Source organism: Phoxinus phoxinus (genome assembly GCF_949152265.1).
Source record: "Phoxinus phoxinus genome assembly, chromosome: 2".
Classification (NCBI taxonomy): Eukaryota; Metazoa; Chordata; class Actinopteri; order Cypriniformes; family Leuciscidae; genus Phoxinus; species Phoxinus phoxinus.
In genome coordinates, this window is record NC_136877.1 from 19,973,767 (window position 1) to 20,000,875 (window position 27,109).

At 44.3% G+C, this 27,109-nt stretch overlaps 1 protein-coding gene across 5 annotated transcripts in view; it reads left to right on the forward strand.

Annotated features, from left to right (window-relative positions):
• The first annotated feature begins 245 nt into the window (after positions 1 to 245).
• pcdh7b (protocadherin 7b) overlaps positions 246 to 27,109 on the forward strand; it is a 133,317-nt gene continuing 106,453 nt past the window's right edge. For 3 of the 5 annotated variants that reach the window (XM_079586583.1, XM_079586584.1, XM_079586585.1), the window contains exon 1: positions 252 to 4,128. In XM_079586583.1, coding sequence (XP_079442709.1) covers positions 1,042 to 4,128 — 3,087 coding nt within the window. In that variant the 5' untranslated portion in view covers positions 252 to 1,041. Of the gene's footprint in view, positions 4,129 to 27,109 lie in introns of all 5 variants that reach the window. The other 2 variants (XM_079586581.1, XM_079586582.1) reach the window with 1 other exon arrangement.

A 27,109-nucleotide genomic window follows, 5' to 3' on the forward strand; every position in this document is an offset into this window, starting at 1 on the left:
TATAATTAATTTTAAAAATCCCTCTGGAAGGCGTTTAATATTTCGCACAATGCACCTCCAACAGTCTCCAAATGCTCATTTCTGGACAGTAAATGACACTATTTTGCAATAAGATGCCCTTGTGAACAAAAAAGACGAGACACTCCTCAAACAGTAGAACTAAGCGATCAAGTTGAGCCTTGTTTGTCGCACAGGGGGTGGAGAGAGAGAGAGGGGGAGAGAGTGAGGGAGCGAGAGAGAGACTCGCGCGCAGAGTGCGACAGATACACACGCGCTTCTGCTGCAGGTGAGAGGCGCGCGCTGGACAGAGGGACCGTCCTCGCGCTGGAATTTTAAAACCACATTCCTTGCATCTCTGCCAGGATCATAACTCCGTTGTTGCACAGTTTTGCATTTTGCCTTAAGGCTGAACAGCAGTGGCACTGCGGAGATTTTTTTTTTTCATTCTCTGGTGCAAGTGAGAGAACTATTAAGCTGAGTGGACTGGAGAAATCTGTGCGCGCGGACACGGCACACGGAGAGGACAGATCGTTTGCGGCTTTATCCGTAGAACAAGAAGTTCTGATATTTCAGTTTCTAATCCGTATGGTGGGATATCATCTGGAGCGGAGAACTGGCATCTGGGAAAGCTGGATTTAAAACCTCATGAATTGATTGCGCATTGGATTGAATATCTGGCTTCGCTGCCTTTAATGAAGACTCGGCGATGTCAAGTCATGGCAAAGACGGAGTAGTCTCAGCAAGTAATTTTTGGCATGTTTGTTTCAAGCTTAATGTTGAATGAATTTGTGAATACTTTCTGTCAGTGTTGTGCATATTTTTGATGGACAAATCAATGAAAAAGGAATAGCGCGAGCCTAGTATGAGAGGGGGGAAAATAACAGAAATGCGCTATTCTGCCTGAGTTTGGTAACCAACAGAGAGCTATCCGGTTGTGAAAACGCATGCAGTGAGAAACAGGCGTTTTAACACAAGCGAGAAGGAGAAAAACCTGTTAAACAAAACTATCGTTCAGTTTATCTGGAAAATCTGCGAGGAACAATGAGGACTACGGGCATTGTGGACTATTTAAGATACTGCTTTCTTATTATGCAGCTGCTGAGTCAGCCCGCAGCCAAGCAAGTGCTCCGGTACCGCTTGGCTGAGGAGGGTCCTGCCGATGTCCGGGTAGGCAATGTAGCCGCGGACCTCAGCATCGCGGCTGGCATGGATGTGACTTATACCTTAGAATCCGGTTCCGAGTACTTCAAAATTGATAACATGACCGGAGACCTGAGCACGAACGAGCGGCGGATAGACCGCGAAAAGCTGCCGCAGTGTCAAATGATTTTTGATGAGAACGAATGTTTTATAGATTTCGAAGTATCCATGATAGGACCCGCGCAGAGCTGGGTTGATCTATATGAGGGCAAAGTGATTATTTTAGACATAAACGACAACACGCCGTCTTTCCCCTCACCTGTTCTCACCCTCTCCGTTGAGGAGAACAGACCCATTGGCACACTTTATCTCCTGCCCACGGCCACCGACAGAGATTTCGGTCGGAATGGAATAGAGCGATACGAGTTAATACAGGACAACGGCGAGAGCTCTGTCAGACGGATCGGGACTTCCGGCTCCGGCAGTGTTGACTCTCACACGGGCAAGCGGAGATTCGATGAGGGGGCGAGCCGTAGCAGCGTCTTTGAACTTCAAGTTGCTGACACCACAGACGGAGAGAAGCAGCCGCAGCTTATTATCAAAGGGGCACTGGACAGAGAACAGCGCGACTCCTATGAGCTTACTCTGCGCGTTAGAGATGGGGGCGACCCCCCACGCTCCTCCCAAGCCATTCTTAGGGTAATGATTACAGATGTGAATGATAACAACCCACGCTTTGAGAAGAGTGTTTATGAGGCAGACCTGCCAGAAAACAGCTCCCCAGGTGCCCCCATACTCCAGCTAAAAGCGGGCGACACTGATGTTGGTGTCAATGGACAGATTGAGTATGTTTTCGGAGCAGCCACAGAGTCAGTGCGACGACTGCTGCGGCTAGATGAGAGCACTGGCTGGCTCAGTGTTTTGCATCGAATTGACCGAGAAGACGTGAGCCAGCTTCGCTTCACAGTCATGGCACGTGACCGCGGTCAGCCTCCTAAGACTGACAAGGCGACAGTGGTCATCAATATCAAAGACGAAAATGACAACGTCCCCAATATCGACATCCGAAAAATCGGACGCATTTTTCTCAAAGACGGAGTGGCTAATGTGGCGGAGGATGTGATTGTCGATACACCCATCGCTTTAGTCCAAGTGTCAGACCGAGATAAAGGACCAAATGGTATAGTGACGTGCACCGTAGTGGGCGATGTTCCATTTCAGCTTAAACCTGCTAGTGAGGTTGAGGGTGAAATGAATAAAAAGAAGTACTTTCTCCATACGTCAGCACTCCTTGATTATGAAGCAGTGCAGGAGTATAACGTGGTCATTGTTGCTGTTGACTCTGGGAGCCCTAGTCTCTCTAGCAACAATTCATTAATAGTGAAAGTGGGGGACATGAATGACAATCCACCAGTTTTTAGCAAAAGCACAATGGAAGTTTCATTTCCTGAAAACAATGCTCCAGGTGAGCGTGTCGTCACTGTATTGGCTTTAGATGCAGACAGCGGCAAAAATGCAGAAATCTCTTACTCCCTGGACTCCTCTGTGAACGGAATATTTTCCATTGATGCAGACACCGGTGACATCCGTGTCAACACCATACTTGACAGGGAGCAGACGGAACGATATGAGTTCAAAGTTATCGCCAAAGACAAAGGCATGCCTGTTTTGCAGGGCTCAGCCACTGTGGTAGTCCTGGTGGCGGATAAAAATGACAACGAGCCAAAGTTCATGCAGGATGTCTTCACTTTCTACATACCGGAAAACCGTCAACCCAACAGCCCCGTTGGCATGATAACGGTCATGGATGCAGACAAAGGACAAAATGCAGACATGAGTCTATACATTGAGGAAGAAGACGACATTTTCTCCATTGACAACAACACAGGGACCATCTTCTCAAACATGGCATTTGATCGTGAGCAAAAAACCACATATTCGTTCCGTGTCAAAGCTGTTGATGGAGGTGATCCGCCCCGGTCAGCTATAGCCACGGTGTCTCTCTCTGTAATGGATGTAAATGACAATCCTCCCACTGTTACTTTTCCAATGAATAGCTCATACACACTGCTTCCTCCTTCTAGCAATATAAGGACGGTGGTCAGGACTGTCTCAGCTACTGATTCCGACACAGGTGTTAATGCTAACCTCAGCTACAGAATAGTTGCCGGCAATCCGTTTAAGTTGTTTGAAATTGACTCTTGGACTGGAGTAATCTCATTAGTCGGCAAACTAGAGCTAAAACACTTTGGCCTTCATCGCCTGGTTGTGCAAGTGAATGACAGTGGGGTTCCGTCGCAAAGCACCACCACACTAGTCCACATCTACGTCAATGAAACGCTAGCTAACGCCACTATTGTAGAGGCACAAGTTGCCAAAAGTCTTGGTACACCACTCAATGCTGACATTGCAGGAGACCCCAATTATGACTTGGTAAAGCAATGGCAAAGCACCGTCATAGGGATTGTGTCAGGCATTTTGATTGTCTTTCCTATCATCCTGGTGGTCGTCATGGTCCGCTACTGCCGTCAAAAGAACAAGAATGGATATGAGGCTGGAAAGAAAGACCATGAGGATTTCTTTACACCTCAGCAACATGATAAAGGCAAGAAACCTAAGAAGGACAAGAATAAGAAAAAGTCAAAACAGCCTTTATATAGCAGCATTGTCACCGTAGAGGCATCCAAGCCAAATGGGCAGCGTTACGATGGCGTTAATGAGAAACTGTCAGACAGCCCAGGAATGGGCCGTTATCGGTCCGTCAACGGTGGCCCCGGAAGCCCAGATCTCGCCCGCCATTACAAATCCAGCTCACCCTTGCCCACCGTTCAGCTGCATCCTCAGTCGCCCACAGCGGGAAAAAAGCACCAGGCTGTTCAGGACCTGCCGCCGGCCAACACATTTGTCGGCACTGGAGATAACATATCCATCGGATCAGACCACTGTTCTGAGTACAGTAGCCAAACCATCAACAAGTACAACAAACAGGTAAGAACCATATCTTTTATCATTTTCAATCTATGATACCAATCGCATTTTTTATACTTGATTCTTCAAGCTTTTATCTGAGTGTCTATAAACACCATCACTATTCAGCCTACACTGTAATACTATCATGCTGGATATACTGTATATATTTTTAGCCGATGCTTCTGTTTCCCTGTATCGACCTGCTGCGCCTCATAGTGCCATTTAGATGTAATGCTAAAAGCGACATGAAGGCATTCTTCAGTCAGGGATATCATTTCCGCTGGGCCACCCGGGGTGCCGAGGCCACGCTGTGGACACATTGGCACATCTTTTAGTGTAGTTGTAGGGCTGATGCGGGTGTCAGCATTGATGACCTTTGCCTGTGTGTGTGCGTCAGAAGATCGAATGGGATCACATATGGCTCTGGTTCACAGCTATTCCGTCTCAGCAGTAGGTTTGTGGCTGGAGCACGACCCAACCTCTTTTATCAAAACATGGTTAGTTCTTTCTCTTCCTGGGAGGGGGGCAGGATAGTGAGATGAAGCAGAAGGAGAAAAGATTGAAAAAGGTGGAATGTTAGTTGTGGTGTCATGTTTAAATGTGCACATCCGAACAGACTGGGAACATCTGGGCAGGAGGTCACATTTAACATTCCTGTGCACTTGTGTGTCTGGGCAAATTCAGTGACCTAGCAGTGAAATCTGGCCTCATTGCTCACTCTCTCGCTTTCTTATCTCACATTCTCTTGTCGTTATTTTTACCCAATAGCTCTTGTACTCTCCTCGTCATTTATTCCATTATTTAAAGCATAACATGCCCTTTGTTACAGCAGCCATAAAATGGCTTTTGTAAATTCTAAGGCACACGTGTGAAATAATCAATTTATATCATTATTGTTCCATGTCCTGTAGAGCGCTTCAGTGCCAGGCAAGGTTAATTCAAAACGAAGCCAGCCCTTTCATTGTCCAGATTTGCCAGGAAAAGAACACTTGCCCTGTCGTTTCATGTGTTTTCTAAGGTGGCTAATGCATTATTGATTCCTATCTAACATGCTGTAAGTAGTGTCCTCCCTTGCATTCCAAAACAATGCCCTTTCTAAATGCAAGCCACAATATAGCCCTCTCTCTCTCTTACACACCCTCACTCATTTCATAGGATCTTCTTATGTACTGTATTATCTTCTATAATTCAAGTTTTTTTTTTTTTTTTTTTTTTTCACTGTGCATCACCTAATCTCCATTTTAATGCCTGCTTCCTCCATCCAATATCCCACTTGTTTCTCTTTTCTCACGTTTTTTTTTTTCTTGTGGCTCCTTGCACAGCTTTTTTATTCTTTTGACAACTCTGTCCTGTATTTATTTTATCTCTCTCCCTTTTTTCTACCCTCTTGAACAGCCCTCTGATGGGCTGTGTTTAGGTGTCTGCACTTCTCCACGAAAGGAGTACTGTTGCCTATGTTTCTTTGGGACATCTCATGCATATTTAACGTAGAGCCTCCATTTGCTACCCCGGCGCATGTATTGTATGTCCAAGTACTCCGCTTAGATAATTATTTATTTGCTTTTTATATGAAAGCTGCAGTGCTTTGTACGATCCGTCCATTTGTTTGTCCATTTAAATGCAGCAGACTTTCACAGGGTGCTGAGCAAAAGGGTTCCACACTATTACCAGTTTGCAATTACAACGTCCTTGGCAAGAAGCGAGATCAAGTCCAGCGTCATTACGTACGTCCCTGCTGACAATTTAAGAGGAGCTCTTTAGATGTTTTATTGAGTGTTATCAGGAGTAGCCAACATGCCCTTGCAAAATCCCATTAAGATAGCATAATAGTCTATATCAAATACTTTATAAAGAGAAGTCATTAGAATTTCATTTTTGAGCCTAATTTATTCCCAGCTTGGTTTTGTCAGTAGAAGCCTCTTTTCTTTTTCTTTTTTTTTTTTACTTTTATGATGACCTTCTTAATTTATCCCCCTTTTAAAATTATTTTTATCTGTATTTACCTTCCTTCCCAATCTCTTTTTTTTGCCTCTGTCACTCATCATGAAGGGAAAATGTGCCAGGCACACTCATAATGGACTCAAAGCACTAATTCTTGATGAATCACTGATTTGATTAGTGTCATAATGCTGTAAGATTTAAGTACAGCTGTGTTAAGCACAGAGAACATAATTGGTCATTATTTCCCTTAATATTGTAATTGTGATTATTAAGTTTGCTTAATATAATTTACATTGCATTTTTTTTTCTTCTATGATTGGGGTGGGCATTATGTCGATTATCTAATTATGTAGATTACAAATCCAAACTCCAATGAGAACACGGGTTGAAAGCAGTACAATTACCAAACACACTGTGTCTGGTCAATAGTATTATTTGTGTCAAAAATAGTGACCACCGAATGGATTTAAATGTTGCATCATGCTTCTTTTTCACAGCCACAAGACACCAAAATGTTGCTATGGTTATCACTATGTCAGTCATAAATTTTTCGCCAGTGACACACACACTGAACTATAATTTCAGTCATATTCACTCCTGCATTTAAATGCAGTTGCCACTCCTGAAACATTGCAGTGTTTACATGGCCATTAGTTAGCTGCATGAAAAATATAACTTTTATTCAAATTGTGAATACACACAGAGAGTGAGGAAAGAGCACTTTCCAAGCTTTCAATCACTTCACTTTTGTGCTCTCATGAAAACTACCATTACAATCAATAAAGCTGACTACACTGAACTATATAGATCTTGTTTGTCATAATGAGAGGATTTGCGAAAGCATACAACTCGATCAGTGAGCTTGCGCTGAACAAAAACTGTGTTTTGAGTGGATTTCTTTTACGCAATGACTTAAGGAAACACCTCTGATTGGTTATTCCATTCATGCGCTCAATTGCAATTGTCAACGCTGCAAAAACATGCGTTGTAATTCTTTTTTGGATTAATTGCGCTGCTTTACTGTCTGATATTAATTAAATATAGCTGTTGTGTAAAACTTATTTAAGTAGGTTTCCAGTAATGCTCAGTAATTTTAGGTAGCGTTTAACATTCTGTTGGATGGTAAACATAGACAAATTAGATAAGATATAAGATATAAAGTAATACAGAGTCAGAACAGGTCACATGACCTCATCGTTCTCTGAATGTACATGTAGCTTTTAAATTAATGATGGGGAACATACAGTGCTATTATTAATGGTGTCTTGTAACAGACTTGAAATACCTAGTTTTCTGGACAAGATTAATTTTCTCTTCACAGTACAATTCCCTCTGGTGAAGTCATCCATGAAAACTACCTGTGTTTTTCTCCTTGTGAAAAGGCCCGGCTCTTTTTGATCGTGTTTGATTTCAGTTCTTGTGGTCTGACATCTGAGATGCTCTCTCTTTTCCCCTTCCTCTCTCCTTTTTCTCTCTAGTGGAGGAAAGGCTAAAAGAGACAGGAACTAGAAAGAGGGCCCTGTTAACAGGCTAGAGAAAGGTCTCTACTGTTCTCTGTGTTAGTGTGTGTGTGTGTGTGTGTGTGTGTGTGTGTGTGTGTGTGTGTGTGTGTGTGTGTGTGTGTGTGTGTGTGTGTGTGTGAGCAAGTGTTGAGAGGGATCGAGTGCAGTGGCCTCATAAATGTGTGGTCTGGTTTCATGTTACCTACATCCCCCTAATGTCCTTACACACACACACACACACACACACACACACACACACACACACACACACACACACACGCACACAACATCTTATGTCTTGATAGCAGAAACTACACCGCGCCGGTCGCCCCAGACAGGTAACCGGACAATACTAGTGTTTCCATGTCCCGTTGCACATGAGACATTCAAGCTGTTGTTAATTTAACCTAATGCAGGTGGGAGACGCTACCTTTCTGCAAGACAGAAAGGTAATATATCAAGGTGTTTCACAGTTATCAACACCTCTTGCTTTTCTTTGCCATTCTCTAAAAAAAAAGATCTGGTGGTTTGCTGTTAGTAACATTGTTTTCAGCTGCTGGTTTATGCCTTTCTTGCATTATGTAGGCCCAAAGGTGGTTTGAACATATATAATGTCTCTGATGGGATGGGAGAGTGTTTTTTTAATATTATTTCTCACTTTACTGTCTGCAAATTTTATAAAGTTTATCTTTATGCTTCAGTGCTCCAAAGACACAGAGGTGAAATTGACTGAAAAAAAAGACTGTATTGAGAATTGTTCATGGATTAAACCAGCAATCACAGTCTTTAATAATTCCCCCTGATTCCATAACTCTCTAGATTAGAGGAGACTAAATGCATTCGAACAGCATGAGTGTCAATCACAGATGAAAATGATTCTGGCCTATTTTGTACTAATAGGGCTGGGGTTATAACAGCCTCTTTATTTTGAGCCAAGATCAACATTTGAATCAAATATCAGTCATTGACTAGCAGTTTTTTTTCTGCTCTTTTTTTGAGAGCGCAAAATGGTTTGGTGTGTACTAATCCATCTCCATATTTAGTCTTGTCTGCGGATATAGCTGAGATTTGTAAGTCTTTTTGAGGTCAGTGTGGCTTGTCTAATGTGGTTTCAGCCTTTACGACGCTTTCCATCTTGCATTTGTTTTACATACATGTGCCTGGCGGACCAAAGCATCACTCATTTTGGACATGTGCAAGCAGTGCAAAAACACGGCCATGCAAATGCCAATCACTTCTCCGGCATATTTTATTTGTGTGCTTTTGCAATTCACCTTGTATTGCTGCCAGCAAAACATCCATGCAAATCACAGAAGCTTATTTTCATTAAATACAAGGTGCTTTTATGAGTTGCACGACGAGCGCGTGCACGTGAATACGACCTTTAAAAAATAAATACTTGATTTTCTAGCAAATTAACTTTAAATATTAGATTATAATTATCGACGGTTATTTTTCAAAAAATGTTTGCCAAGTAACCTCAGAGTTGAGAATTAGCCTTCAATCAATGAAGCAATCAAGCCGCATTTACAAGCAGCCGTATATTCTATTCATCACAATACAGAAGCGTAAAATTAACTACACGCCATCGTCGTCACGTCACATTAAATAACACGCCATGGAATGGCACAGAATTGCTGGGTAATGGAGACCCAGGACAGAATTAGATCAGCTGCAGGCTTGATTGCTGTGTTATTAGGGAGAGCTTGTCAGCTCAACGCCAGCATTGAATGGCCAAACGCTGACCAAATCTGTCACAGGTTCAGATGCGACTCAAGACAGCACACTTCCATGTGGAGAGAAAGAGAGGGACGTTTCAAAACTGATGCATATGCAAATATGATACTTTGCAAATTAGCATATGCATTTAATGAATCATTCACTTCAAAACTGGATCCTTCAACAAAAGCTGAAAGTCGCAGATCATCTTGTAAAATAGAGGCCAACTCTTAATTTGCATGCATAGGTCAACGTTTCATTTGTGCTTCCACTGCCCTGTGGTTCAGATGTTGACACGGGCGTATGTAAAACAGTAAATGTAAATGACCTGTGAAACTTAAGCCAGAAATATAAAAGCTGGTTTTGATACAGCACAGAGCCAAGTTAACAGAGAAAACAGTTTATTTTTTATTTTTTTTGTCTTCCTCTTTTTGGAGCGCAGTTGTAGTGATTTCACTTGACCTTTTACAAGTAGTACTGCGACGTCTCTTTGATTTCTTTTCCCCTCCTTCTGTTACTGTAAGTAATCTATCCTTTCAGCTGCCCGTTGACAGCATGATGTAGCTCGAGCGTGCCCGGCAGTCTCTCTCGTTCTCTTTCATTCTTCGCCTCTCTTTCTTTTTCTCAGTCCCTCTGTCGCCTTCCTCCTCTCTTTATTCTCTATTATCTTCTCTCTCATAGTCTCTTGTTCCTCAATCTTCATGTGAATAGTCTTGATTGAAGCTACGGAGATGCACTTGTAACATTTATCATGCTAAAACGATGAAAGTGACAGTTGCGGGCGGAACAGAAGCGAAGGGGCCGAAGCGGAGGGAAAAAGTGAGATCATCTCTTGATTGGTTGCTTGCTGTGCTGATTGTAAGTGCCGGTGTCATCGCCGTGTGTGCTTAACCCCCATCTGTACTTCAATTCTGACATTGTTCAAACTCACAGGGTGCACTGGATTACAACTCGTGCACACACACACACGTACATTCTGGCTGTATCATTTACCTCTGTAGTATAATACTGCAGATTTTTGTTTTAAACACTCCATTTTATTTGCCTGTCATGCGCGTGCTTGTGTGTCTGTCAGTATAAGGATTTATCAAGGCAATAAGCCATGAGAGGCTGTGTATTGCAGTGATTTTTTACCAGTTAAGTAGTGGTTTTTAGGCAGAATCCAAAACAGAAAGCCCTATAACCGTAATAAAATAACTGTAATGCACATCCTAGAATGGCTCATTTCTTTCATAAAGTGAAAAGAACTAAAAGAAAATAGTTAACAGTATTTATTTATTTAGGCTATTTACTGCTACCAAGCAACACAGCAACTTGGTCCAATAATATTCAATTCAACTGAATTGCGATCACAGCTTGTATATTTGAGGATATTCTTTAGAACTGCATTTATATGTTTTATAAGTCATTGTGCCTCTCTGGCCATTTTCAGGTCAGAGGAAGTGAATATATGCGTTGGTGTGACTCTGCGTGTACATCTGTCATTTTGTGCATATTTGTGTAATTGTTTTCACAGCCACAGTCATGTCTGTGTTTAAGTGGTGCTTGTCAAAAAAAAAACAAAAAAAAACACAGCCACTTAACATTGTTCTAGGATAACACAGGGGAATAGTTCACTGTCAACACAAAGAATACAAACAGGGATCGGATGTTTTGAAAATGGGTCTTTAGCTTGTTTTAATAGTGCCATGTTCTTATTCATGCATGGGCTGATGTGGTTTGTGGTGCATCTTGGCACAAGTGCGACCCATTTTACTTAAACAGTGTGATGTATTTCCAGTGGGCGGAACTTGATTGATCTATCAGGATCGTGAAAAGTGGTCTTTATATGAGAGGTGGTTGGTGTAGTTTGGCTGAAGTATTATGGTGCGTTCACACCGGACGCGAATAGCGCGTCAGGCGCGAGTGATTTCAATGTTAAGTCAATGCAAAGACGCGTTACACGCGCGTAACGCGTCTTTGCATTGACTTAACATTGAAATCACTCGCGCCTGACGCGCTATTCGCGTCCGGTGTGAACGCACCATTAGAGGGATTTGTGACATCAGGGGTTTGTCATCAAAAGATCAGGAACATTTAAAGTGCCCCTGTGGTGAAAATCAAGTGTTTAATGTTGTTTATATGCCTATGTGGTGTTTTTAATATGCTTTAAGACAAACGCAAATTCATAAGTCAATTGTCACCATTGCCGAATGTATTCTCTTTAAACTGCAGTGATCTAAAGACAGTCTCACAAACTACCCAATCACAACAACGTGTGATCGTCAACGAGTGGATCTCTGAGCTGGTGTGAGTGAAGTGGAGGTGGGGCTACTTAGCATATTCCTAGATCCACATGAAGCAAGGGTGTAGAGTTACATTCAATTTATTTTAAGTCATGAAGAATTTTCTTTCACCGGAAAAAACATTTATTTAATCACCAAAAATTACATATTTAAGAGTTTTAATGGATACAATTTTTGACTACGGGGGGACTTTAATAAGAGAGTAAATAGTGTACATTTTTATTCTGTGTTTTAATTTTAATATTAATACATTATTAGGATATTTCATTATGTTGCCTATGGTGGTGGTTCTCAACCAGGGGGCTCAGCAAACTGCAAAGGGGGCCTCAAGATGATTTACAATCATTTTAGAAGACAAAACAAGCTTTAAAATAAAAATCAGGATATTTCTTATTTAAATTTTACCCCCTCAACAACAACTGTAGATCCCACAGTCTTGGAGAAGCTGGTTATGTGGGTAAGCCTTAATTTAAAGGTGTGATTTATAGACCTGAATGAAATGTACATTAATAAAATCTTAAAACACTATGGTGAATTTGTAGAATTTTTTTTGTTTTGTTTTTATTTTCTACTATATATACTGTATATTACTGGATAATGAATAAGGATGAGGATTTTAGATATAATCCTCATCCTTATTGCTTATCCAGTAAACCACAACGACTGCAAAAGTCATGCAAATTAATTGGTTAAAAAAGAGTGAGATCCCTGAAGAACATTCATCACTACTGGAAGCTTGACATTTAATAACTTTCATTATTTTTAGTTACTAATTTACATAATTTAGGAATGTCCATAGATTAAATATTTTTTCAAAGCAAAGCTAGGGCTGGAATATTGTTGGGGACAAAGAGGTTGAGAACCACTGGCTTATGATTTCAATATACAGTATGCTTATCTGTGCAGTGGTGACGTTGTGTTTCTGTGTGTGTGTGTGTGTGTGTGTGCAGTATGTGTGTCTGTGTGAGAGAGATAGAAACAACATCAAAGTCTTCAGACGTATCTAGCCAAGTGTTTGTGTTTGAGCATGTGCCTGTTGAGCAAGTCTCAAGTCCGTTGCGAAATTCAAATGAAATTGTCATACTAGTCCTTCATGAAAGAGAAAGGATACACAATTAAAAAAAAAGTGTCATTTCTGGGTGACACAGCAACATACTCTCTCATCACATACCGTCGCTGTCATCCAATCAAAATTTGCTTTGACTGAATGAATGGATGTTTAGGGGCTAAAATAATACGCATCAAGAATGACTGCCAACTTCATTCCGCAATGAAACATCTGCGTGTGTTGACATCTAAAAACGGGTAATATCATTTTCCAAATCCAGATGGTTTTAAGAGACGTAACCCATATCTGTCACCACAGGCACAAAATCAGCTGCTTATACCTATATGCATGCGCACGATCCGTCTCCAGACGTTTATTTGTCGTTTTAACATTTGCTCTTCTCCAGTGTAAAGCACACGAGCGTGAGGGCCTGAAATATTAAGTGAGTTGTGATCTCTTGACTGCATAAGTGGAGATTAAACACTGGGGCCAGTATAAATAATGCACAAAGTCTTACATATTTGTGTAAAGGAGACTTCTCCTCATCACAGAGGCCTCATTTGTATGTAGAAGAGATATGGCTGAAGTCAAATGGATTCAAACGGAATGGAAAAAGAAGTGGAAAGGACTGACGGGATTCTACCAGTCCTCCATTTCTCCATTTTACAACTGTGTGTGTGTGTGTGTGTGTGTGTGTGTCCAGACCGTTCCCAAATGAGATTATGTGTGTGTGTGAGGCAGGAGAGGGAAGGTTCAGCGGCCATCCATCAAGTTATGGGAGAGCTGTGTGGCATTGCATCTCAGGAGCAAGAGCAAGGCCAAGGTGCTCTCTCTCTCTCTCTCTGTGTGTGTGTACGTGTGTTTGTGCGTTCTTGTGCGAGGGAGAGAGAAAATGCGCTGCAACAGGGGCCTCTTCGGTTCAGCCATTCCATCACAAGAACACTGTCACTTAGCTACATGTGAGGAAAGGTGTCTGCTCGTGTGTGTGTCTGTGTGTGTGTGTGTGTGTGTGTGATTTTCGATAGATCTCAGAAAATAAGAACGCTGTAGACACCGAAACCGCAAGAAATGAGAAAAACTGAAATAGTCTTGGTGGCTCTGAATATCAAATAATTTTTTTGTTGTCTAATGTGTTTTTAGGAGCGTGCCTGTGTTTATAATGCTATTTTTTTCCTGAGCGTGCAAACATAATCCAGAACGCTAGCCAGCTGCAAAAATATTCATTATCTCATGCCACCTCACCCGGCTAGCCAGGAAGCGTTATATCGATGAGAGGCCACCAAAGAGAGACCAGGCTATTAGTGCTGGCCAATAAATCTTGTCAGTGCACGGAATGCAGGGCGGCCTTTGAAAAATGAAGGTCACGCTCAGGAGTTTATGAGAGGCTGTTATAAAATCAGCTGAATTATGGAGTCCCCTGGGCCTTTTCAGTCATGTTAATTTCAGACGCTGTGATCTGGTGTCCTCCCTCGCTTGCCATAGTATGGAATGAGACGGGTGATTAGGTGAATTATATTGTGATTTAAGGTGGGTTATGCCATGAAAGTGTGCTTGTTCACTCTGTGAATAATGATCGGGGTGTCAAAGTGTGTGTGTGTGTGTGTGTGTGTGTGTGGTACTGGTCCACACAAAATGTCCACACACGGATGGCAATACCAGAAATATTTGATTTTGTGGGGGGGTTTTTGGCTTATATTTCATATCTTATCATATATCTTATCATATATCAAGGTGTTGTGTTATATTAAGGCCACATTAGATTCATAAAAAAACACAAACTAGTCCAAAATATTTAAACCTATTAAACTTTGAGAAATACAAAATGTTTATTTGAGCAAAAATAAAAGAAGAATGTTTAAGTGATATTAAAAAGGCATTAACAGAACGTGTTTCAAAGAGTGGCGCCACCAATAGGCTGCTTAGTTAAATCATAAATATCCATTAGGTTGTGTTGTAACCTTATTGCACTGTCCATTCTCATAGCCTAATTAATATTCATGAGGAAGGCCTTCTCCATAGTACTATTGGTAAATTCAATTCCTATAGAGATCTGTCTCGAGCAGGAAGGTCTTCAGGATGTAAACCACACTAAAATCATACTTGCTTTTTTTCCTTTTTTTTTTGCATGATATTTTACTGTTTTTAATTATATTGTAAACTCATGTATCCTAATTTTAATTCCCAACATGCATTGATCTGAGCATATCTTTATTTATAATCTTTAATTTCCATAATTAACCAATACATTATGATTATGTAACAGATTAAAGTCTGAACTTCTATTCAGACTTTAATCTGTTACAATTATAAATAAAATGTTCCAACTGTTTAAATAGTTAATCGTCAGTAGTACATCGATTGGAATACATATGTTAAATACAATCTTCTTGGCACAATTCCCAGCACAATAATTATATTTGCTTGATTACAGTGAACAAATGAACGTGTCATATTTCATGTACTTACACCTTTTCCAGCATTAAACCTGTCAGAACTCATTAAATCAAATTTCCAGCATTATTACCCCAGTCTTCAGTGTCATATATGATCCTTCAGTACCGCGAGTCAATAGTATAGTAAGTCAATGCCTGGAGTGTATTTTGAACAGCTCAGCTGACTGAGTTGATGCAGGCAAAACAAGAACCGGTCCCCCTGGTTGTGGTGCCCCTGAACAGAGACACAGAAAAACATGGGAGAGGCAGGCAAACTCCTCTCTAATAAAGTCTTTTATGGGCAGAAAACAATTCCTCTGCAAGGATTGGGTCTATGGCCATTTAATTTTCACCAGCTAGATTTATAGAGTCTACCTGAGCTCTCCACAGAGATACTATCCTGAATTAAAACCTGGGAAAGAGGACTGAGATATAAAGAGAGAGAGATCGTTCTATCTTTCCTTTTCCCAGTCCTCCCATATTTTCTCAAAGCAGCTCCTGTAATCACTAGGTTGTGTATGTCTGGTCATTCGACCCCTGTGATCTCGAATTTCCAGACTGACTCAACTGCAGCAGCCCCGCCAATATAATAACAGGTCCGAAGTGCCAGTGTCGAGTTTTTTTTTCACTGAGGGACATGGGGAAATAATCAAAGCTTCCTCTGCAACTCGTCTTCAATCCATTTACTCCAGAGGTGGGGGTCACAGCAACACTTGGACACTAAGGCCCATTGAAAATTACAGGCTAGGCCTTGGACAGTGGGAATGCCTGGAGGGTAAAAGACAAGACCTCGGCTTCACATATGCCGGAGAATGTCATCCCACCCTCGGCTCATGTTTTTTATCGGCCTATTAGCCAGTTGCTAAATGAAATCCGTCACGGACAACAACAACACAATCCGTCAGAGTAACACGTACATTAACAACATTCAGCCATATTGGCACAAGAAAGAAAGATTAGTTAACTCCCTGAAGAAACTGCGGCATTCTTTTATTTCCGAGCAATTCATTTTTAATCAGCAATTATTAAATTCCTTTTTAGATGTATTACAGAGCTATAAAAAAGAAATTAGGGCTATTAAAAGAAAGGTACATGATTTCTATTGTATAATAGTGGCTACACTCAGCCTCTGTGGCTCACCATCTCCAACTACACGTACAGTAGTTTATAATAGATGACATTGTAATGGGCTATTCCCCAAAACCTCCCGCTAGTTATTAAACCCATAGTCCTTCTGCACTAGTATGGAGAACACTTAAAAAGAATTGGAGCCGTTTTAAGAGAACTCAGTACAGGCCCTCATTTTCATGCGTCACATTGTGTGTGTGTGAGGAGAGATTATGAGCCCATGCAGCTACACAAGAGGAACTACCTTTAGCGCTTGCATACCTGAACGATTTATTTCCCAGAATCCTTTTGAAAGACTCTCAGTTCTTTCCCTTACCCATTGAACTAAGAACATCCACCATCAGTAACTTTTTTTTTTGTGTGTGCGGTTATAAAGCACCAAGTTATCTACACTTACATGCATTTGGTTTGGTGGGAAAGACTTAAGTATGTATGCTAATTTAGAATTTATGGGTTTTAAACATGCTCTTGTTTCTATAGTAATGGGATGGCTCTATTCCAGAATGTCTGTGACCCTCGCGAAAGACCACAAACAGCGTTACATTGAGAGAGACTTGATAAGACTTGATAATATATTGAAGTATAGAAATAAATTACTAGGGAAAGCAGCCTGCAAAGATAATTGAGGCTAAAATGTTTCAATTTGTTAACATTAGTTCTTACAATATACTGTATATCATGAACTAACATACAATTGTTTCTTAGCGACAAGCTTTACACAAATACAGAAAATCAAGTTGTTGGACAAATCTTTTAACAACTGTCAATTTGTTAACACTACTATAAAGTTCACATGTTAGCATAGTTAATTCATTAGGTACTGTAGCTTGAACTAAAAACAAAACAGCAATTTGTACACCATTTATTTAGGTTAATGTCTAGATTTATTTGTATTTGTATACAAAAATGAAAACATTCCATTGCCAAACATTGTCCTTTGGCAGTGTGAGAAAGTCACGTTCCTTTTGTTCTCCACCTGCCCTCAGCAGCGGTGGCCAAAGTCATGGGAGGGCCAGTGGCGAATGCTCATGACAAATCTTTTCAGTGTCCCACACAGTGTGTGTTTCCCATTTAAGAGGCCCTCTTCAGGAGTCCTTTTTCAAGACTACTGATAATTTGTGTCTTTTGCGTTTGAGATCACTCAATTCAGAGAATTCAATTAGCCGTGAGCGCGGGGTACGCTAGCTTTTACAACGCCGGCACATAACTCAGCAAAGCACTTGCAGACCTGGCTAGCTTTGTAGCTCTTGGCACACACCACCAACTTTGCTAGCCAGCATTGTTTTTCTTTTCTTTTACATTGTTATCTCAGAGAGACAGAACAAGAGAGAAGAGAAAGAGAGTTTCAAGGGCTATACATCTCAAAAGTTGTCCTGGATATGCTTCAAACGTAGCATTAAACAAGCCTGTGAAACATGAAATACCTACTATATCCGTATACCCTGACCACCGTGATTGATTGTAATGAAAATTTGTGGCTTCAAAGGGACCCCAGTACCAAAGCATTAAATTACACTAAATTATGTTTTATTATCAAAGTTTGTAAGGAGCATCTTCAGATAATCTACAAACAGCACGAGAGCCGACTTATCCATGCACAACATTTTTTTTGTTGAAAATAGCCTAAATAAATGATACAAATGAAAACAAAATTACTACAACAAAAAGTATCTACCAGTATATTTAATTTAGCTTTTCATGTAAATTAATCTTGTTTAGAAATTGTTACTGAAAAACAGTAAGCAGGGTTCATTATTTATGATGCGATCTGGGAAAACCTGTCGGATGTCGCGCTGGCACGTTTTCAGTAAGGTCTAAAAATAGATTGAATGTCAGTTTTTTGTCAAAATTGGGTTTTCATTAAATTATTATTCTATAACATCTTGTCTATCATCTCTGAATATATCTTAGGAAAATTAGCTAGTTTAGTGCAGAAAAAATGCCGATTTATAGTGGCAAGCAAGTTCTCTTTAAAAACACGCACGGCAGAGCGGAGGTGCAAAAAAACGTAATCGCGCACAGCTCTCCTTCTCTTAACATTACAAAGGCAGTTCACCTATCAAAATAAACCACATACCAGAAAGGTCCCGGCAGTCCTGTATAAACTACAAGGGCACGCAAGTTTTTATTTATTTATTTTTATCCAACGTTATTGTGTGATGCGGAGCAGAGCACAAGAGAACAACGGAGTCTGAAGTAGCTGCTTGCTTAAGATCTTGCTCGCCTCTCAATCGTCTAATTTCAAAACTCTTTTCACAGGATGAATTTTGAGTTCATAAGTTTTCGAATGATACCTAATCTATGTTCATTACTAAAATATGTAATATGAAAAAAAGGCAATAAAAAAACAGCGCCAGTCGTCCCGCTAGAAGGACGGACAGTTAATTAAATCTGTTTTTCTCAAAATTCCGTTTCTGAAAATCATAGCGATCAGCCGACTTCAGATAACCATAACTTTTGTTACAGACAAACGATAAAATAAATAAAAACAGATTTGGAAAGGGCTTGAAAACAGCTTTAATATGGTATCAAAACGTACTCGGTTACTTACGTAACCTCGGTTCTCTCTAGAAGAGGGAACGAGTACTGCGTACTGAAAGTACGCACCGGGTAAAGTCTCTTTGCTCGAGATATTGAAGCCAAAATTTATCCTTAAATTTCCATATCTTGTAAACGCAGTGCAGCAGCAGTCAGACCTAGAGCGGGCAATCTAGCGCGCTCATTGGCTGCTCCGCGGCAACTGCTGCAGCCTACCACTGAGCCCCTGGCGTGACGTCACGCCCAATGAGGACGCTTCGCGCCCTCACGCGGCCAAGCCCGCCAAAATGGGAGTGGCTTAGCGTATATAAGGGGCAGTTCAGGCTGCTAACACTCGATTTTGATCGCTGAAGCGAAATGAGCTCGAAGCGCGACACGGCAGGGAACGCAGTACTCGTTCCCTCTTCTAGAGAGAACCGAGGTTACGTAAGTAACCGAGTACGTTCTCTTACGAGAGGTTCTCTCGTACTGCGTACTGAAAGTACGCACCGGGAACCCCTTGTAAACGCCGTGTGCGCTTAAGCAGTCACTATATGAATCCCAGGGGGGAACGCCCCGGGGGACATGGATAAGTGAAATTAGGTGGCCAACAGAGTGGGCTCGCACCTGTACATAAGCACTATATGAGGGGATATACATACAGAGCGGCACTGCCGGTCTTATATTTGAACACATCTACCCTTGTAGCGCAGTTCACAAGTGAGTCGCTAGGACTTTTTTTTTTTTTTTTTTTTTTTTTCAGACTGAAAGGAGTCTAGCCTGCAAGGCGGGGACTTCTAAGTTGTAGAACCTAACAAATGTAGACGGGGAGGCCCAGCCTGCCGCCGTACAAATGTCATGAATAGAAATCCCGCTGGACCAAGCCCACGACGAGGCCATGCCTCTGGTGGAATGAGCCCTAACGCCCAAGGGGCATTGCAGGTCTTTTGACGCGTAAGCCGCAGCAATAGCGTCCACTATCCATCTGGATAGGCTGTGTTTCGAGGCGGCGAGACCTTTGGTGCGCCCACCGAACGAAACAAAAAGCTGCTCCGAGCGCCTGAAGGCGGCGGAGCGCGTGACGTAAATTCTCAGTGCTCTGACAGGACAAAGGAGGTTCGTATCGACCTCGTTGTCTGATGCCGGCAAAGCTGAGAGCGAAATGATCTGTGCTCTGAACGGGGTACCGATCGCTTTGGGGACATAACCATGTCTCGGTTTAAGGATGACTTTAGAGTCATTAGGTCCAAACTCGAGGCACGTAGCACTCACAGAGAGCGCGTGCAAGTCACCCACACGTTTAACTGATGCAAGAGCGATCAGAAACACGGTTTTGAGCGCGAGGTACTTCAAATCCACAGAGTGAAGCGGTTCGAAGGGATGTGCTTTCAGGGCCTCTAGGACCAGGGAAAGATCCCAGAAAGGAACCGAGGGGGGCCGTGGGGGATTCATCCTCCTGGCTCCTCTAAGGAAGCGGATGATGAGCTCATTCCTTCCTATCGCCTGGCCGAGCGTCGACTCGGCGAACGCTGCGATGGCCGCGACATATACTTTGAGCGTGGAAGGGGACCTGCCCCTTTCCAACATCTCTTGAAGGAAGCAAAGCACCCACGAGACTCCGCACGTTTGAGGCTGTAAGCCCTTGTCCGTGCACCATTTAGTAAACACCGACCATTTAGACGCATAAAGCCGCCTGGTAGAGGGAGCTCTAGATTGCGTGATCGTGTTCACGACCCCTTCTGGCAAAACAACGGGTACCCATTGATTATCCATGCATGCAGAGACCATAGCTCTGGATGAGGATGCCAAATCGATCCGCCGGCTTGGGAAAGGAGGTCTTTCCTCACCGGGATCGGCCATGGGGCTGAGTCTGACAGCCGCACCAACTCCGAGAACCATATCTGGTTCTCCCATCGGGGGGCTATGAGGAGCACCGAGTGACGCATTTCCCTGATTCTCTTGATTACTTGTGGTAACAATGAGACCGGAGGGAACGCGTATAACGGGCATCTGGGCCATGTCTGGGCCAGAGCGTCCTCGTTCTTCGAAAAGAACCTTAGGCAATGGGCGTTGTCTGTCGACGCGAATAGGTCGACTTCCGCCTTGCCGAAGCGGTGCCACAATAACTGGACTGACTGAGGGTGCAGGGACCATTCCCCGAGGGGAACGTTGTTCCTGGACAGTCTGTCCGGTCCATCGTTCAGGCGTCCTGGCACATGCGTGGCTCTGAGCGAGCGCACGTGGTGCTGAGCCCAGACGAGGAGGCGTTCCGCCAGATCGCAGAGTGCCCTGGATCTGACACCGCCCTGGCGGTTCACGTACGATACCACAGACATGTTGTCCGTTCGAACCAGTACGTGGTGGCCCCGCAGAAAAGGGAGGAAGTGTTTCACAGTGTACTCGACCGCTATCATCTCCAGACAGTTTATATGGAGGAGCTTCTCCGTGTCTGACCATAGGCCAAAGACCGGTCTGCCCTCGAATATCCCGCCCCAACCGAGGTTGGAAGCGTCCGTCGAGATAACTTTTCGGTACGAGACAGTTCCCATCATAACTCCCTGCTGATACCAGTCGGTCACAAGCCAGGGCTGCAGAGCTGAAACACAGCTCTGAGTCACTCTGATTCGGTAACCGCCGGAAGCCCACGCTCGGTGGTGTACACGAGCGTTGAGCCATCGTTGCAGGGGGCGCATACGCAATAGACCTAGCCGGAGCACTGCTGCGGCTGAGGCCATAAAGCCCAGCAATCTCTGAAACGTTTTCAGGGGAAACACTTTGTCTTTCTGGAAAGATGCGGCCAAACGCTGAACACGGCGCGCGCGCTGTGTTGACAAGCGAGCCGTCATTGCCACTGAGTCGAGCTGTATTCCCAGAAAGGAAGCTGACTGACGGGGCAGCAGTGAGCTCTTGGTCCAATTGACCGTGAGACCCAGGTTTTCCAGATGACTGAGTAGCACAGCTCTGTGAGACACAAGTTCCGCCTCTGATTGTGCTAAAATCAGCCAATCGTCCAGATAGTTCAATATTCGCATCCCCTGACGCCTCAGGGGAGCGAGCGCCGCGTCCATGCACTTCGTAAATGTACGGGGTGCTAAAGACAGGCCGAACGGCAGGACGGTGTACTGATATACCTGACTGTCGAAGGCGAATCTCAAGAATGGCCTGTGACGGGGTATGATCTGAATCTGAAAGTACGCGTCTTTCAGATCGAGAGAAATGAACCAGTCCCTCGGGCGAATTTGCGCGAGGATTTGTCTGGTCGTGATCATTTTGAACGGTCTTTTCATAAGAGCTTTGTTCAAATGTCTCAGATCTAATATAGGTCTGAGCGCTCCGTCCTTCTTGGGCACGAGAAAATAACGGCTGTAAAAGCCTGACTCGCTCATAGAAGGACGTACCGGCTCTATCGCCCCCTTGCATAACAGTTTTGCTATTTCTGCGCGAAGTAGGTGTGCTACTTCTGGGTTCACGCTCGTCACTGTACGGGCTCGGAAGCGCGGGGGACGGCGAGCGAACTGCAGTGTATAGCCTTGTCTTACAACCTTCAGCACCCATTCTGACACGCCCGGGATAGCTTCCCATGCTTTCGCACGCATAGCTAGGGGCAGAATGGTCTCCGCGTCCTGAGCGCCGCACTGCGCGGGCTCGAGGAACTGAAACGGAGGTATCAGCGCGGCGCGCGCGCCCTCGTTTGCTGAGTAATGCTGCTCGCTGGTTACAGCAGCCTGCCGTTTCGCATTCAGTAACTCGGTCGCTAGGGACGGAGAATAGTCTGTGGCGCGAACAGCGGTGCTTGTGAGCGATATGGGGGGAACAGTGTTCGTCAGTGAGCGCGCGTGCTCGTGAGCACGTGCGGCGCTTATATCTGAAACACGGCCTATTGGCTTTATTAGTTTCGCCCCCCGTGATAACTGTACAGCAGAGCGGACATTTTGTAGGTGTGGGCACTGGGACGTGGGCACAAATCCTACATTTAACACTCGAGCGGCGCGTGCCCGCTTTATATGAGTGGGCTCTGTGACAAACCTGGGGGGGGTGCTTGTGTGTAGGGGTGAACACATTGGAGTGGGCACATTTTCTACACATAGAACACAATCGGCGTGAGCCGTATATACAGACATTACACTCTTTTTGTGATTTATCTGGGTCGCCGTGAAAACGGCGTTTGTGTGCAGGCGAGCGTGTACTGTGAGTGGCTCGTTGGCTGCTAAATACACAACTGCAGTAGCCTTGTTTAAGGGGACTGACAGAGCGGCTAACTTTGATGGCGGTCCGGCGGCGGCGGCGGGACTCGCGCATCTTTTCCTCTTCGCGGTGGCTAGGAGGATTTCGCGGCTTCAGGCTTCAGCACGATCTTCTGTCGCGGTCCCCGGGGGGGAGGCGGTCTGTGACGGCTGTTTGAGCGCGATCGAGGGCGGCCGCCCTGTCGCTGCTGCGAAGCTGATGGAGGCTGCGATGGGCGTTGTTGCGATGAGCTTCGTGCAGGAGGCTGCTGGGAGCGGCCTGCAGCGGAGCTAACGCGTCGTGGGAGGAACAGCTTCATGGCTTGAGACGTTTTCTGTACCTCAGAAAACCTTTCCACGATCCCGGTCACCGCGGGGCCGAAGAGGCCGGCGGGGGAGAGCGGGGCGTTGAGGAACACGGCGCGCTCAGACTCACTCATCTCGGCGAGCGTCAGCCAAAGGTGCCTCTCCGTTACCTTGAGTGAAGCCATGCATCGTCCCATCGCCTGTGCTGCGGATTTCGTGGCGCGGAGGGAAAGATCCGTCGCGCTGCGCAGATCCGTCACGATGTCCTGAACCGGGCGTTTCTCGTCCAAACGGCGGAGGAGTTCAGCCTGGAGGATCTGGAGGACAGCCATAGAATGCAGGGCGGAAGCGGCTTGTCCGGCGGCGGCGAAAGCGCGGCCGACAAGGGCTGAAGTGGTCCTGCAGGCTTTCGACGGGAGGGCAGACTTTGAGCGCCATTTTGGTGATGGCGGGCAAAGATGCACTGCGACCGCCTCTTCCACTGGGGGAATCCGGCTGTAGCCTTTTTCGACGGCTCCGTCCACTTGGGAGAGAGTCGAGGAAGCAGGGGAGCGGAGTCTCGCGGAGAATGGAGCATTCCACGATTTAGAGAGCTCGCTGTGGAGCTCCGGCAGGAAGGGTGCTGACCTAGAGGCAGGCGCTAGGCGGCGGCTAGGTAAAAAGCACCCATCGAGCCTGTTGGGCGCGGGCGCCTCCGGTGGAGACCAGTCCAGGCCCAGTTGGTCGACGGCCATGGTGAGGAGGCGGATGAGTTCGGCGTCCACATTAGACCGGGCCTTGCCAGGTTCCTGCGTCGAAGAGGAGGTGGAGTGTGTAGATCCAGACCACTCTTCACTGTCCGACGCCAGGAGAGAACAGCTGTCGATGGCGTCGTCCCCCGCCTCGTCCCCTGTGTCGACGGCAGTGAGGGCCGAAGCCGTCATCTGCGCGTCGGGAAGGGGGGGCGGTGAAGGGGAACGCGAAGCTCGAGGGGAAGGTTCCGGCGAGCGTTCGCGAGCGACGGGCTACGGGAGTCTCTGGGCACGGCGCTTCTTCTTCCGCGGGCCACTGGAGAGAGGCGGAGCGACAGCTTCGACGTTGAAGAGGGCGAGTCGAGCCCGCAGGGTCGAAATCGCCATCTCGTCGCACTCGATGCAGCCACCCGTCGAGAGAGCGATGGCTGCGTGGTCTCGGCCCAGGCAGAGAGCGCAGATCACGTGGCGGTCTCCGTCGCTGAGCGCGGTTCGGCACGAACCGCAGGAAAGACGAGGCATTTTTGTACAAACGCCTTTGCTCTTTTAGGACGTGAGTCGCGGCGGCGAGCTCACGGAGAGGTTTTGGAAAAAGGATACTTTGTCGCCGGATAGCGTAGCTGGCACGGACGGCTGAAGGTGGCGAAGACGGCCGGCTTCCTCAGGCGCTGTCCTAAGCTGGCTGGTCGCTGGATTCGACGGCGGCGGCTTCTCTCGGAGGTCAGCGAAGCGTAGAGCGTCGCTGAAGAGATTAAAATCGAGTGTTAGCAGCCTGAACTGCCCCTTATATACGCTAAGCCACTCCCATTTTGGCGGGCTTGGCCGCGTGAGGGCGCGAAGCGTCCTCATTGGGCGTGACGTCACGCCAGGGGCTCAGTGGTAGGCTGCAGCAGTTGCCGCGGAGCAGCCAATGAGCGCGCTAGATTGCCCGCTCTAGGTCTGACTGCTGCTGCACTGCGTTTACAAGATATGGAAATTTAAGGATAAATTTTGGCTTCAATATCTCGAGCAAAGAGACTTTACCCGGTGCGTACTTTCAGTACGCAGTACGAGAGAACCTCTCGTAAGAGAACCAGTAATATGTCAAATTTTACCATGTGGTGGGTTTTCCCAGATCGCATCACATTTATACATTTTCTGTCTGATTTTATTAGAGATTTGAAATATGTTATTGAAATGTAAGCTTGGCCAGCAGGTTTGGAGATTTCTGTCTTTCTCCATTCAAGTACATACAGAAGAATCTGCTCTTGCGTATCTATAGACAGAACATAGCTGCCCGAGGACTTGCCAAAATGGCTACCAAGCGGACCGAATTTCCTTAAATGGAAGTTAGTTATGGTAAACCATGTTTGAAACAGGCAAATATGATATTGTTTAGTTTTCCGTTTGCTGTAGGGTAAATAAAAGTTCAAGCAGATGCAAGTTATGCGTGTTTGTTTAGGTGATTTGGTGGAGTTCATTGAAATATTTATCTTAACATCAAGTGTACGTGTGTCTGTGTATGTTTCTAGACCCATTAAACAGACTTTTGTGGAGCGATGAGTATGAAAGCAAGCGAAAAGCATTGGATATCTATAATTGCCCTCTCTTCCCTCCACATAAACATATGCACATACTCACAAACACTCTGTGTGCCTGAAAACACTTAGAAACAGACTAATGGGAGGCCTTTTCTTTTCTGTAAAAAAATATGTCGATGCAACTGTTGAACACAAACACCCTCCATATGCTTCCATCAAGTGTGCATCGTTAAAAGAAATCTGTTCTCAACTTGTTCTCGCTTTTTTGCCATTCCTTAGAGCTAAGACTTTCCCTTGTTTCTTTCTTTCCTCTGTCTAAAAGTTTGGTGAAAGTTCTGGAGTTTGGTTATTGGATATAGATGGAGATGAAGGGATGGGAAAAGAATGAATCTGAATACAACACTGTGGGTTTGGAAAGACAAGGCGAAATGACCCAGCCGACTGAAGGGCAGTTCAGTGGTGCTGTTTTAAGGCTCTGGATCTGGACTGCTGCAGCTCATGTAAATGGGAAAAGATGGAGAATAGAGAATATTAACTAGAGCTGACAATTTTACACGTTAAAGGGATAGTTCACTTGAAAAAGTTGTTTCAAACCTCTATGCATTTCTTTCTTCTGCTGAACACAAAGGAAGATATTTTGAAGAATGTCAGTAACCAAACAGTTAACTGGTCCCATTGACTTCCATAGTAGGAAAAAATAATAATATGGAAGTCAATGGGACCAGTTAACTGTTTGGTTACTGACATTCTTCAAAATATCTTCCTTTGTGTTTAGCAGAAGAAAGACATTCATACAAGTTTGAATCCTTGATGTATATTTTTTTGTTTGAGGGTGAGTATATGCTGACATTTTCATTTTAAAGTGAACTATCCCTTTAAAGGCCCATTGACACAGAGAGAGAACTATAAAAATAACTATGACGATAACAGTAGTCAACATTTGAAGTGGATCTAAAAAGTTAACCAAAGTTGCCCGAAGACTAGAGCGGGTATTGTTCAAAATTCATGTATAACTTTGATGAAAGGTTTTGATCCACTTCAATTGTTGACTACTGTACATTAGTGTTCACTTTAACACACTGTAACTTTCTGTTTGTAAGCGTTCACTGCAGTTCTTTCATATTCTGCTTTAAATGATTGAGCTCTTTAAATGGAGGAAGGATTTTTATTGGCTGATTGTCAATGTTTTTTTTTTTTTGTCTGAAAGTGATTCCAATGATATTCCGGATGTCTTTAATGATCTAATGATGTTTTTTATCATTATAGTTGTTGTGTGGACTATTCTTTTAAATTTAGAATGATTATTAAAACAAAATTATTGACCACTGGTGAATTAAACATCCTATCCTGGGTTCACTGGGTGTTTCGGGTCCCACAACATCATACACACTCGCCCAGGCGACCCAGCCAGGGTTGATCAAGCCCCGACTTGCGTCCCAGCAGCGTTAGCCCACGGAAACTCTTCAAGTTGGCTCAACATATATTAGCATGTGTGTATGTTTGTGCGTTTCTGGGCAAAGCTGCGTGTGGCATCACATGTCGAGACAGACCACGTTATTCCCTGCAATCTCATGTCAACAGCAATAGCAGCATCAACCAGAATAACACTGACAACGGCAGCAACAACCGTGAATGCGTATGTGCGAG